Consider the following 12,999-nt stretch of genomic DNA (forward strand, 5'->3'; position numbering starts at 1 on the left):
GTTGTCTACGGGGATGTGCTTTCTCCGAATCCATGGAAAAAATCAGCCTGTACATTTTACAGACCGCTGTCTCCTCGAGTCGCAATTTTCAGCGTGCGCCATCCTCAGGCCAAGTTGATTATCTTTTTAATGGCTTTATTAGCCGCCGCTGCGCCACGCCGCGTCGCATTAAATTTCTAAGGGTTTGAAAGCATTTTCCCGTCGGTATAATTCGTTCGAGCCCCTGACCAACATTGCAACACCGTGTCTCGTCACGTCGAAACGAATAATATCCAGCTGGGATCGCCGTCGTGGCGCAGACGATATTTCAGTTCAATGTTACACCGTATGCACAATCCTCGATGGTTGTTTTTGTCGAGGTCATCCCGGATTCGCGCAAGCGTCCAACCGATTCTTCAACACCTGAAATAGGTCAATTACGGAGAAGCGCCGCATCTGGAGTAAACAATCGCTTACATCGAACAGCATCCGTTTCCGGGAACATATCCATCTCGTGTCATACGCCGGCCGCGTTTTAATTCGCGGAACCACCCGCCGCCACCTGTTTCGCATGTTGGAGACGTGTAACGAATAGATCCCGATCGAATTGAAAGTTCGCAAATTATTCCTTTCGATTATCTTTTTTATTTGTGCAGGAATACAGGACTCGCGAAGAATGTATTGTTTTTGAATAACGGGAATCGATGCGTGGGAGGTTGCAGGGTACGATCACGGATTAAGATTAAAGAATTACCAAATTCGTGGGCATACTGGACGTTGGAAGATAGCTCGTCGAACACGATAAATATTTCGCGCGACGTAACATCGTCGGTCGTTGGTCGTCGGACGTCACCGAGAGGGTGGAGAATCGAGGAGAAGAAACAAGGATAAAGTTTGGCGCGTCGATTTCTTTCACTCTCTCGCACGCACACACACAAGTATAGCCACAAACACATGCGCCTGTCCCTTCTTGGTCTGCAACGAAGCGAAAGGTAAAGCAAAGTGTGTGGGTGTCGGGTGGTTGTACGTGGGTGTAACGAGGAACGATGCTGCGTGGGCGTCCGGCCTGTTGCGGAGGCTGAAGAAGAAGCAGGGACTGAATACGGAAACCCCCGCAGCCGCAATTTTACCGGCGTCGTCCAGCATCCCGAATGGTGCTAATACTTTCTTGGAAATAAACGAACAGCTGAAATGTTTCATTCCAGTCGCTCGAGTTCCAACAACAAAATGTTCTCCAATCTTCGACTAACAACGAGAATTCGATCGATAAACTTTCCTCCGGCTTCTTTTAAAACGATTCCTCTTTCGTTTGATCGATTCAGATTTCAGAGATGTACGATATTGATAGTATACTACCGTAAAATAATTGTAACTCCTCTTATTAAATTGTTCATTTTTTGTTTACAGGTTGTGGGAGAATTACGATGAATTTAAAGGTCGACAAAGCGTGACGCAAGTTCCTTGTGTACTCGCACCTTAAGAATAATTTATCGAAAAAAATTTATCGTATTAGTCGATCGGCGAAGGTTGTAAACGAATGAGGAGTTTCGCCGGCAGTGTCGATAGCGTCCGGAAGGAGTCAATTAGAAGGAGGCTGGAGTCGTCTCGAAACAATAAGGGAGGCTGGAGAGAGGACGAGCATAATCTTGACGTAGAAGAAGATTTCAAGGATAGTCCCCGTGGATCTCGGGTCATCGCGTGGGCAGACGTATTTGGTCGCACAATAGGGAGACGATAGAAGCTAGTGTGTACACTGTGCTCTGAACCCTGTACACCGTGCACTGTACACGTCTGCCGGTGGTGGTGAGGCATGTGCCCGACCCTAGCGTCATATCAACCCCGTATCACGAGGGTGGTTTCTAGACGAACCACGTATCAGCACTTACACGAGAAACCTCGACAAAATAATTTCAACGAACGTCGACCAGTTCGTGAAGTCGACCACATTAATTTCTACGTTTGCGATAGCTTTTATCCTGCGTTGCACGCAGCATTCCTTTTTGTTGCGGTTCTTGCAATCGTTTTACAATGAGCCTTATCTCGAAGAAAGACTGCGAGTACAACGAAGGAGAAACTTAGCCAAAGATTCGCTAAGGTAACGAAACAAAGATTCGCGACGCAAAAAGTAAAATGTAAATTTCTCCTATAATATCTCATTCGCTTTCTCTACTTTGTATCAAATACTCTTATCTACTTTTTTACTCTGTCGTCTTGTATTACCGTATTACTGTCATTCCAAAAGGTCTTGTTCTATATAATATTTGTAATTTCAAACTTGTAATCGAAAAACTTTTAGCCGTCAATGAAATAAGTTAAATTAAATATCGCAAACTTTTTGGAATTTATAAAGTCAACAAAAGTATATCATAGAACGTAGATTATATAACAAACTGCCAATGCGATAGAAACATTCTCACAATTGTACCGTCTTGTTAAAGTGCGAAGGGGTTAATGGAAGAAAAAGGATCCAGAAGTCGATGGGTTGCTTTCCGAACATTTCCACGGTGAATTGCGTAACAAGGAAACATCGATAGGAAGTGTCTGAACTCTGGGAAAGATTGAGATGGTGCAACTGTAACGAGGATTGCAAGAGCGAGTAGTTTACCAAGCTTGCCAAGTCCCGTGGATGCGCAGTGATGGGTCCATCCATAGTGTTTCTCGGCTATTCTGTTTCGAATTTTGTCGAGATTCTCGGCGTAAATGTTCGTGCGCGGCAAGACCGTGTGTACGAGGGGTTGTCGAGGGGCTGTCGAGGGCCGAGTCGCGCGCGAGAGAGAGAGGGGTTGGCTGGTTCCAAGTCGAGAGCGTGGGGGGTGGTTGATCGACCGTATCCGCCGACGCGTCGCGACGCTCCAGCGCCGGTTTTCTAGTCGCCCCGACGAGCTCTGACGTTCATTCTGCCTCGATCAGCCGAGCACACGAGTTCTCTGGATTCTCGGAGAACAGCTCTCTCGCGAGACAAACACAGAGACAGACAGACAGACAGAGATAGAGAGAAAGAGGTAAAAACAAAGTAGAGAAATAGGGAGAGAAAGACAGGGAAAGAAAGATAGGGAGAAGAACGGTTCAAGGAAGAAATTAGACATCTCCGAGAAAGGTAGAGAAAAAAATATTCTCAGATATATTTTCAATGTGTTTTCTTGCGTTCTTTTCTGTTTGTTCGAGGGTGAATGTGCTTTATCGTTCGGGGGTTTCATCTTCCAGTTCGCCGGGGAATTGAGAGTCGATCGGCCCGGTCGATTTAATCTGCTGGTTTCCGTCGGATAAAACGCGGCTGAAATTGTTTCGGTTCATGCTATTCATAGAAATGGCACGGGTATCGCGGATCGCGATGGAATTTTGATAAACGTCATAATTGAAGGCCGCTGAGTAGATTTCGCTTGAGGCTGATTACCGTCCCGATTAGGTTACGGAAATTTCTTCGCGATGATGTACATTCGATAATCCAAGTGCACGATCGCGATTATGGTTATTTTGATTGTTGTGTGTCTTTTTATCGCGGCTTGCCGGTACGTATTCTTGCCTATTCGGATTCAGTCGAACGTCTCGGTTTCTGTGAATGTTTCCTTTTATCGGTCAGAAATGTCGTAATTCGGGTTCGCGTTAATCGCGACGACGCGACATCATTCGTTGCAAAAAAAAAGATCGGAACTTTGACGGATAGTTTGGAACGCGATCGACGGGGGGTCGACGCGATCGTCTTCGCCGAGACAGGGCTCCTCAATGGAGGCAACGGTCAATGAAATGCATCTTTAATTGCGGGTCGCATGGTCGCATAGGCGCGTACACAAACGCAAGAAACGACTATAGTGTTCCCGGACGCAACAAGTGTGCGATTTCTGGGTCTACTATATCCGGTTTCGTTCGATTCGACGCGACGCGACGCTTCGATTCGGTTCGCCCGCGACACCAATCCTTTCGCGGCGGTATCATATTCATCGGTTTGCTCTCGTGAACGACACGAATTCCGAAATTTTCACGGCGTTCAGAATCTCGCGTTACGTCCCCGGTATTTATTGCGTGTGTTACGCGACGTTCGCGGCCGCTCGCCGAGTTTTCCGTAATTGCCTCGCCGCACAGAGAGCGAGAGAGAAAGAGAGAGAGAGAGATCGATTACCGTGGTGCAAGATTCGTGCGAAACTATTCGCGAACTTTTCCACCGGCAACTTTTCTCAGACTTCGATTGCTCGCGGCTGCTAAAATTATTTTCCAGCGTTTCGCGTGCTCGAAAGTTGGACGGTCGAACGGCTAAATCTGTTTATCAATTAAATCATAACGAGGCTGCTGCGTGCGGACCGTGGCTGTTCCTTCGAACTCTGACATTTCGGAGGCCGATAGGATGGCCATTATCGACGGCGATTCCGCTCGGGGCTCGGTTAATTGCACGCCTAATTACCGGTAACCGGTCGCGGCATTGCCAGCGTCGCGAACTAATCGTAGACCGAGCTGTAATTTCATTATCGGGTAGCCTCGTCCCTCGCAAAACCCCGTCGTAGCGTCTCTCCGCTTCGTCCGTTTCCGGCGTAGCCCAGAGTTGCCGCTAACTCGATAAGAGTACCAGCGATACGCTCTATGCGATTCGAGCATCGGTTGCAGTTTCGCCCGCGGAACCTGTTCGATCTCCAAGCTCGCGCGTCGATCGACTTGCCCCGGTAAAATTAGAACGCGATGTTGCATGGGTGCTGCCGGTTCGCTGCCGAAGTGCGCCGACGGTAGTAAATTCGTCAAGATTTTCCAGCGAGATTTGCTGAAAGAAATAAAGGGGAGAGGAATCGGTGTCGAAGTTCCTCGGTCGATCGGGACGCGGTGTTCCTTGGTCGTTGTGATTGATCGTTCGATTCCGGCCACGGCGACCGTTCGAATCACAATAAAATGGTACCTGAGGATCGGCGCAACCTCTTATAGCAACCGCGACACGGTATGCCCGTTAATTTTTCACGTGCAATGGAAATAGATTCCTGACATTTCGCATTATGTGACATTTAAGTTTCTTTTGTAGTGACCTGCTATCTTCGTTTCAACGTAAACTTCGACCGGTACGCCAACGGGAACACTTTACGCTAACGACGCTCTTAATCTAGATAAAAAAACGCTTGAAACGGGGTTGTGCATCGATCCCCTCTCCTCCCGCCTGCCTCTCTCTCTCTCTCTCTCTCTCTCTCTCTCTCTCTCTCTCTCTTTTCACTCATTTGCCATTTTCCATTTCCCGTTTGCCGGCCGGAAGAAAACGAGGTCCGGAGAGCTAGAGAAAAATCCCAGCATTCATTTCGGAAATTCGTTCGTTTTTAGATGATCGCGTGGGTGGCACTGTTGAGCCTCTACTCCGTCGTTTCGCTGGCCGATGCCTTGCCGGCTAACATGGCGCAGGACACCATGGCGAAGAAGATCGAACAGACCATGAGACCGAAACGTAAGTGCTCCTCAACCGTATTCCGGAAGAACTTTGTTATCGTACGATCGGGAACCATAACGAGATTTAACGTTCCGCGATCGTTTTTCTTTTCAGCCAAGAGGGCACAGGAGATGCTGATGTTCGGTAATCAGCAGAATCATCAACCGGAAACCAGCGCTCCCGGAACATACTCGTCCAACACTGAAAAGAGTAATCTTAATTTTAATAATAACTTATTTATCAACGGGACGACCCCTTTGTTACAATGAGAAAAAGAGAGATGTTTAGCTATAGTAGAAGTCATGCAAGGACAAATGGAATAGAGAAACGAGAAGGAAGAAAAAGAGGGGGAAAATAAAATAAAAGAAGAAACCAAACTTAAATAAAGAGACTCGAGAACCTTTTCCTTTTTCTTTCTTATCTTAGACCGTTCAGAAAGAATAATCCACTGGTCAATCTCGCGAGCATGTTAAGCATTTTTCTCGACTTCTGTTCGCAGGAACTCCTCTCTCGCCTTCCTCGGGTCTCGGCGGGCTGAAGGTAGCGTTGTCGGAGGAGGAAGCCACCCGCTCGAAAATGCCGTCGAACAATCTCTACGATCGTGACAGCTACTCTCCGTACGAGAAGGACTACGAGAAAAATTTCGAGAAGAATTACGAGTAAGTCGGCGATGCTCTAGAACCTAGGCTCTAGATCCGAAGGATCGATCGTCCTCGGTCACGAACACTCGATATGCATTCTCACCGCGAAACTCTGTCCGTGTGTTCACAGTTACGGAAAGGTTCTCGTGAACGAGCTGGGCCAGGAGATGTCCAACATCTGGGACGTGCCGCCGTATTCGCGTTACTACTTGAACGAGGACCGCCGGAAGAGGTCCGAGAAAGCGGCGATCGGATCCACCACCGTAAAACCGGTGACCGCTTCCTATCAGTCGCCCACGCAAACGTCCACGCAGCAATCGGTGCAGTCGCAGGTTAAACGAAGGTGAGTGCCAAGCACGATACCTCTTATCCTCGGCTCGAAAACTTTAGAGAAACGCTCCGGAAACCTTGGAGAAAATTTCGCGAGTCGAACACGATCTATATAGATGTATACACCGAGCACGGTAGATAGATTTCCGGGCGGAAATTTCGCTCCGATATCGCGTGCCGGCTTTCAAAGTTTCCACGAAGCCCCGGCGAATACTCGGAAACGATCGGGGAGAGTTTTTAATTGGTCGGTTGAACTTGCGGAGAGAGTAGTTCGCGAGACAGTTTGACCGTGTTAAAGTCTTCGGGGGTGTGTGTGTGTGTGTGTGTGTGCGTGTGTGTGCGCGCAGCGGCGAATTCACCTGTGGAAGAGGAACGACGGCCGTGTTGAATTGAGAAACTCGTGCTCCCAGTTGCCCGACGACACATCGTCCCTCGTTTTCTTCGACGTTCCCTTCTGAATGGGGATGAGAGGTCCGACGAGGGCGTTGCCCCCCGACAGGAACGACGACGGGTCGCGTGGAGTCAAGTCGAGTCGCGGCGGGTCGTGTCGGAGTCGTTCGATACGACCCGGGGAGGCTGTCGTTATCGAGGGCTGATCATGAACCGCCTGGCGTCGAGTAGCTTTCAGCTTTCCTCTCTCCTTCCTACCCTTTTCCGGAACAACTCTCGTCGACCTCCCGTTAAACGTTCAATCGCGGTCTTGTTTTCCCGCGATCCTCTCGACGATTCTCCTCCAGGCTTCTCGCATATACCGGGTGTCCACCATAATATTTTCTTGAGCCGTTTTCGGATAATTTCTCTACGCTCTTATAATCGGTATCGTGGCAGATATTCACACCGGAAGCCCAAAGTATTTGATATTATATTATTATCAGCGTTTATCAGTATTTTGCGAATACTTTCGCGATAACAAAGGCAAAGAGCACGAAGCAGTCCGATCGCGAATCGGATCGGATCGAATCGGATGCCGAGACATTCGACGTGTTCAGAGTATTTATAGCGATCCCCGTAGAGACTGGGAAACGGTGCGTCATTAATTAGTATGACGTACGCGATGACGTACCGCTCTACGTCGGAGCATGAATTAATTATTTTCCAGTCAGCCGGCCGACCCTTGCGTCAAACCTTTATTTTTACGCGCGAACCTAGTCGCCTAGCCGGGGGTGTGCATCGTCTGACCTGTAAATAAATGTCACAGGTCAGCATTGTTCGCTCGCGGGTGTACACGCGTGTGCCGCATGCACCCGCTCCCTCGCCCACGTACCCTCTCCAACGGAACCAATTTTCTCGAGCTCGCGGAACATCCAGCAAAGATTTCCCAGCAGGTCCCTCTGAAACTTAAAAAAATTATTAACGAGATCTAACTTACACAATACATACCACATAGTACATAGTATACGGTATATACTAATACATACTATACAATAGAAGCAACGAGACTGAATTCATTTAATCACCTTGCTGCGCGTATTATAATATAATATAAATATATATAAGAATTTTGGTCCACTATTTCTTGTTGAAAATTTTTTATAATTCGAACGATTTTTAAATAAATTCTACGCAACCGGCAACAGTAGGTTCAGCGTTGATAGAGATATTAGAGAGGGAATGGTACGGCAGGGCGACCGACGGCAGGCTGCGAGGGTTGTTTTCTCCGGGTAGACCGTCGATCGGTGGCAACGTAGAAAAAAAAGGGGGAAGAAAAGAAAGCGGAGAGATCGTTCCGCATTTCTCTCCGGACCATAAATTTTTAACGGGCGACGGAAAAATTGTGGTGGAAAAATCGAGGACGCAGGCGCCCACGGTGGTTGCATGCGCTTAGGTAGAGCGGTGAACGTGTGGGCGTTCGCGTGGGCGTACGTGTGGGCGTGCGGCGTGTCGGTGTGCCTGTTGGCGCAGCAATCGGGGCTCGTTCGATACCCGTGACGCAATAGGGTACATTTCCAGCGGGGTTGGGTCTACGAAAACCTGAATGGAGCCCACCGAGCTAAAGTAGGTCAGGCCTCGACTATTGCTCGATCGCGTAATCTCGTATCCTCGTATCGCATATCGCCGTGGCATATCGTCGGCCAATCAGCTGACGGGAATGGCCAAGCTACTTGCCATCCAGCCTCCGCGGGAAGCATAATAATTTCGCTTTTCAGCCCTTTTACGTCCCCGCCTGGTCGAACACACCCGTCGCTCTCTCGTTCGTGTTCGAGTCACGTGCGTGTGCCACCCAGCATCGGCGCCCGGACGCCTAGCGAAATTGAATCGACGGCCTTTCCACAGATTTCTCGATTGTTATTAGTCGACCGTGGATTTTACGCGTTTACGAGAAGAATGAGCCGTTTGAATGCAGTACGATAACGATGTTCAAGGAATTCATAAACGCTATTACATTCCTGTCTACTCGTTAAAATCGCTAACGAGAAAAAGAACTGTATACGCAAGCTGGCTTTATCCTACAATCAATGCACAGCGTTCCCAATTTGCATTAACAATCCGCAGTCTAGTTACCGCACACCCTTGTTATCTTCGATGCCATCGGGATCAGAAATATTGTAGTCTTTGCTCCACGATCTTACAGGAAGCTAGAAAAAGCCTCGGTTGTTGTCTTGTTGTTCGATAAGTGAATCGATCGTTTCTAAGTGGAACCGATGCCCACCTGTGAAACCGTGTTCCGTAAGGCGCGGCAGGGAAGATCTCGTAATCGATGGACACGCGACAGTTCGCAAAGGTGGTAGTTTGACGAATAGGAGTGTTCTTTGACCAGGCACGGTGCAGCCGGTATAGGTGTGCACATAGTTGGATGCGGACACCGAGCGAGAAAGCTGAATGAAACCACCTGACGAGTACGAGTCGATTTCGTTTTGGCATATGGCCGACCAGACGGATCAGCTGACGGCATTAGCCCCGGTGTGTGGTATCGATCATCCTCTAGCCGCGTCTCCTCGCGTTCTCTCGCGTAGGAGTGGCCACCAGGCATGCTCCGCGCGGACCCGACCTACGACAACATCCTGTCGATCTACGAGAATGTCCGAGATTCGTCAAGTTTGTGGTTACATACCAACAACGGCTACATAACCTCTATATGACGCCCTCCTTAGACCATCGTTCGCAGCCTTCCAGAAGCAGCGTCTCCCTTTATCGAATTAATTGTCGGATACGTCTGTCTCGTTCCGGTCCTGTCGAAATGCGACGCTTCCGACGCGCGCCGCTGCCGTTCGAGGACTGTCGGGTATGCAGCGATATCCGGTTTCGGTTGAATCGAAAACCGATATCGTTTGGAAACCGTGGAACGCGGCTCGAATATCTCGGAACGTCTCGCTCTTCGATCGACGTGCACGAAATCTGGATCATGTACACGTTTCGATGGAGCATCGAAACATGCACATAATTGGTTCGTATGTACCTGTCCGACGAGAGGGGGAAGATGGATTGTATATTTCCGCGAGAGGTTTTCAGAGCGATTCTAACAAACGAACGAAGCGCCGCGAGCGTCTGCCTATGTATATATAACCTATATCGTGGCGATGGTAATTTCCAGCGTGCCGATTTACCAAGAGCCGCGATTCAAGAGGGAAGTGAATATCGATCCGGAAGAAGTGTTGACCCTCCTGTCCCTGTGGGAGAACGAGCGTCGCAACCGGTAAGAACTTCGCCGCTAATTACGAACGAACGCGTACGCCTCCGAGCCAACGTAGCCCGGCCAATTTTCTACTTTTTTTTTTCTCTCACTCTCCTGTTTTTCTCTAGAAACTGGCACAAGTACATGAACGAAGAGTACGAGAACATAGACGAGGACGGCAATCTTCTCGAGGAAGAGGACCCGCGGAACGGTGAGTGGAGAAATTGGTTGGTTCGCACGATTTACGCGAGATTTATACGCGATTCTCATACGATCGATGGCGATTGTCTTTTACAGTGCTTCCCTGGATGGACTCATCAATGTACCCGCCTCGCCGATACAACGTCGACTCGTTGTCTCCGTCCGACATTGGTATAGTCCGCACCCATCCGCCGAGCTATTACGAACAGTTCGGGAACCAGTACGGTCAACAATACGAAACCGCGTCCCAATACGCCGATAGCCCTCAATACGGTGTCGTCTACCCACAGCAGACCTACTACAATGCTCCGGAGAAGAGGTTCATGGTCACCAGAAAAAGGTCGCAGGTGAGTCAGTCCGTTCGCCTTGGCACGTATCGATGATAGGAAATGGTCGAGGGCGTTGGCCGCTAAGAAGAGAATCTGGTTTATTTAGCAGACGTACGATCCGTACTCGAGCGCCGGCCAGTACCAGATGAGCTCGCAGACACGAGGATTCCCGTATCAGCATCGCTTGGTCTACTAAGTTCGCTCCGACTTCGACTCACTCATCGATAGCCGAACGGAGCCGAACAAAGCCAACCAGGAATGAAATTAGCAAATTACCGTATTTCGGGGGGAGCGGCAGGAAGGATGATCGAGATAGGGGGAGGCGATCCGGACCGGATCGAAGGCGGACACTAGCCGCCGACGTATTCGGAGCCTATCACGCGCCGCGTACACGAGAACCTTTGATTTTTCGCTGTTCTGTCTTTGTTGTGCACGCGGCGACGGGAGCTCGCGCGAACGAAAAAATAGGCGAGGAATGAAGAGAGAAAGAAAGAAAGACTACTCGTTATACTTTAAGAGAAAATACACGGTGCTCGAAAAGACTTTTTGCTTGCGAGGGCACGCCGAAGAGGGTCGGACCGGGTGATCGCTAGATTCGTGACGCGGCGCTCGGGAATGTTTGTCGATCTCGTGCGCCGCGCATAGAGGTAGAAAGGCGGATATTCTGATAGGTGAAAAGTCTTGTCGCTCCTCGGCACGCTCTCGCCGACTCGCGCATTCGCGCATCCTTCCGCTTCGAACGATGAGGTCGTGTTCCGGGCTGCTCGCAGCGTTTAAACTCCTGGCGCGTGCAACGCCAAGGTCCGAGCGAACCATGGCGCCAGCGTCATGACTGAAATCCGTAAACGATCATAGTATTCGAATCAAACTATTACTCGGGCGCTCGGTTTACACCGGGAACAGGCTTTCTTTTTTCCGAAGGAGACGCTTAGGATCAAACAGACGGTCTTCGTGGGACCGGGACAGGGGAAACAAGATGCTCCAAGTACAAACTTTATGAACGGCTCGATTTCGTGGAAATGGAGAACAATTGAACAGGACAATTAAAAGAACTCGTTTTGATAGCCGAAGAAAAAGAAAACGAAAGAAATCAAGAGAAAGCCGAGAGAAAGGGAGAAGAGAATGGACAATAGTCGAAAGGGAAGGGTTGCGTAGAAGGAAATGGTTCGGCACCGATTGTTCGGTGTCGAAACGCTAAACGACATATCTTCTATTTCGATTCACGCTTTATACTCCGATCCCGCTCCGACTAAACGTTCCCCTAGACTTTTTACTGTTATAATCGTCAATTAATTTTCTAGCCGTGTCTACGGTTACCGATTGATAACTATAGCCGATAACCGATGAACGATGTAATTCTTCGATCAGCGTCTATATGAGCTTATAGTAACAGGTGAAATGCTTCGATACAAAAATAATTGAATATCGTTTTGGATGATACCAGTACTGTCACCGAGTGTACCTTTTATCAGTTTCAAGAAGTAAATCACTTTTCGAGGGTACGATTATCAGAGTCTGCTGGTTTTATACTTTAGAACATACATTTGTATGCGTGATGTATTTTAGTTTTATACACGACGCTGCTAACAAGGACAAATGATATCGGCTGTGACTGTAGATGTCAATCGGTTCAGTCCTAACGAACACCGTTTCAACGACGTCAAACTACTTATTATGAACATACTCGACAGCGGCCAACCGTCGACCGTTTTACTTTACAATGGATTCTATGTGTGCGTACTAATTAATAAGTATCGTCTAAACGTGTAAACTTTCGAACTCTATATACGTGTGCAGTCTCAAAATCAAAATGAAAAACTGGGAGGAAAGTCACGGAAAGGAACAAGAGGAACTTAATGCCGGCGATGAAAATCGATGAAAAAACAGAAGGATGTAACAGAGGAAGCAGACAAGAAGAAGAAGAAGAAGAAGAAGAGATCGTGTGTCACCCGTGCGCCGTAAATATTTTTCAAACCCATGGTGCTTTTGATCGAACGATATATAATATTGTAAAATGATATAAAAGAGAAATAATAATAACAACAATAATAATAACAATAATAATAATAACAACAATAATAATAAATAACTATATTCTATTCAAACGTATTACTTCCTATAGCCTACAGCTTCTAGTATTCTATCCCAATTATTTTCAAATTGCGATCTCCCTTTGTTCAAGAACATTCACCGGGCTTTTCAGGATATTCATTTTTCAACATAATATCACTTTACTTTCCATTTTTATTATTAAAAAACTAAGGGGAGACCTCTAGCAACGCACTAATGATAATTCCCTGTATATTTACGTTGCAGTAGCAACTATCTGATCAAATAATTCGTACAGTGTTTTTTTATAAAAGGCAATATAAAATCTGGCGCGACTTCTATTTTCAAATATTCAAATAGCGTCCATTCCGTGTAGCGGGAAAACACTGAAACTGCTCACCAAAATTATCCACGGGACAGTATCAATAATATTATCGCATGTCGATAATATCGCTAACAGTTTGG

At 47.8% G+C, this 12,999-nt stretch overlaps 1 protein-coding gene across 4 annotated transcripts; it reads left to right on the top strand.

Moving 5' to 3' along the window:
* The first annotated feature begins 2,857 nt into the window (after positions 1-2,857).
* Positions 2,858-12,590, top strand: LOC144475045 (prohormone-2). Of its 4 annotated transcripts, none has more exons than XM_078190569.1 (9): positions 2,858-3,076; positions 5,269-5,389; positions 5,486-5,581; positions 5,871-6,030; positions 6,143-6,355; positions 9,875-9,976; positions 10,084-10,166; positions 10,253-10,503; positions 10,592-12,590. In XM_078190569.1, exons 2-9 carry the CDS (start codon positions 5,269-5,271, stop codon positions 10,679-10,681), a joined length of 1,116 nt encoding a protein of 371 aa, XP_078046695.1. In that variant the 5' UTR covers positions 2,858-3,076; the 3' UTR covers positions 10,682-12,590. The 4 variants fall into 4 exon arrangements, with proteins under 4 accessions (XP_078046695.1, XP_078046697.1, XP_078046698.1 ...); XM_078190571.1 differs by having other exon boundaries at positions 10,595-12,590; XM_078190572.1 differs by having other exon boundaries at positions 12,283-12,590.
* Positions 12,591-12,999: the final 409 nt, after the last annotated feature.

This window comes from Augochlora pura, chromosome 9 (assembly GCF_028453695.1).
Source record: "Augochlora pura isolate Apur16 chromosome 9, APUR_v2.2.1, whole genome shotgun sequence".
Taxonomy (NCBI): domain Eukaryota; kingdom Metazoa; phylum Arthropoda; class Insecta; order Hymenoptera; family Halictidae; genus Augochlora; species Augochlora pura.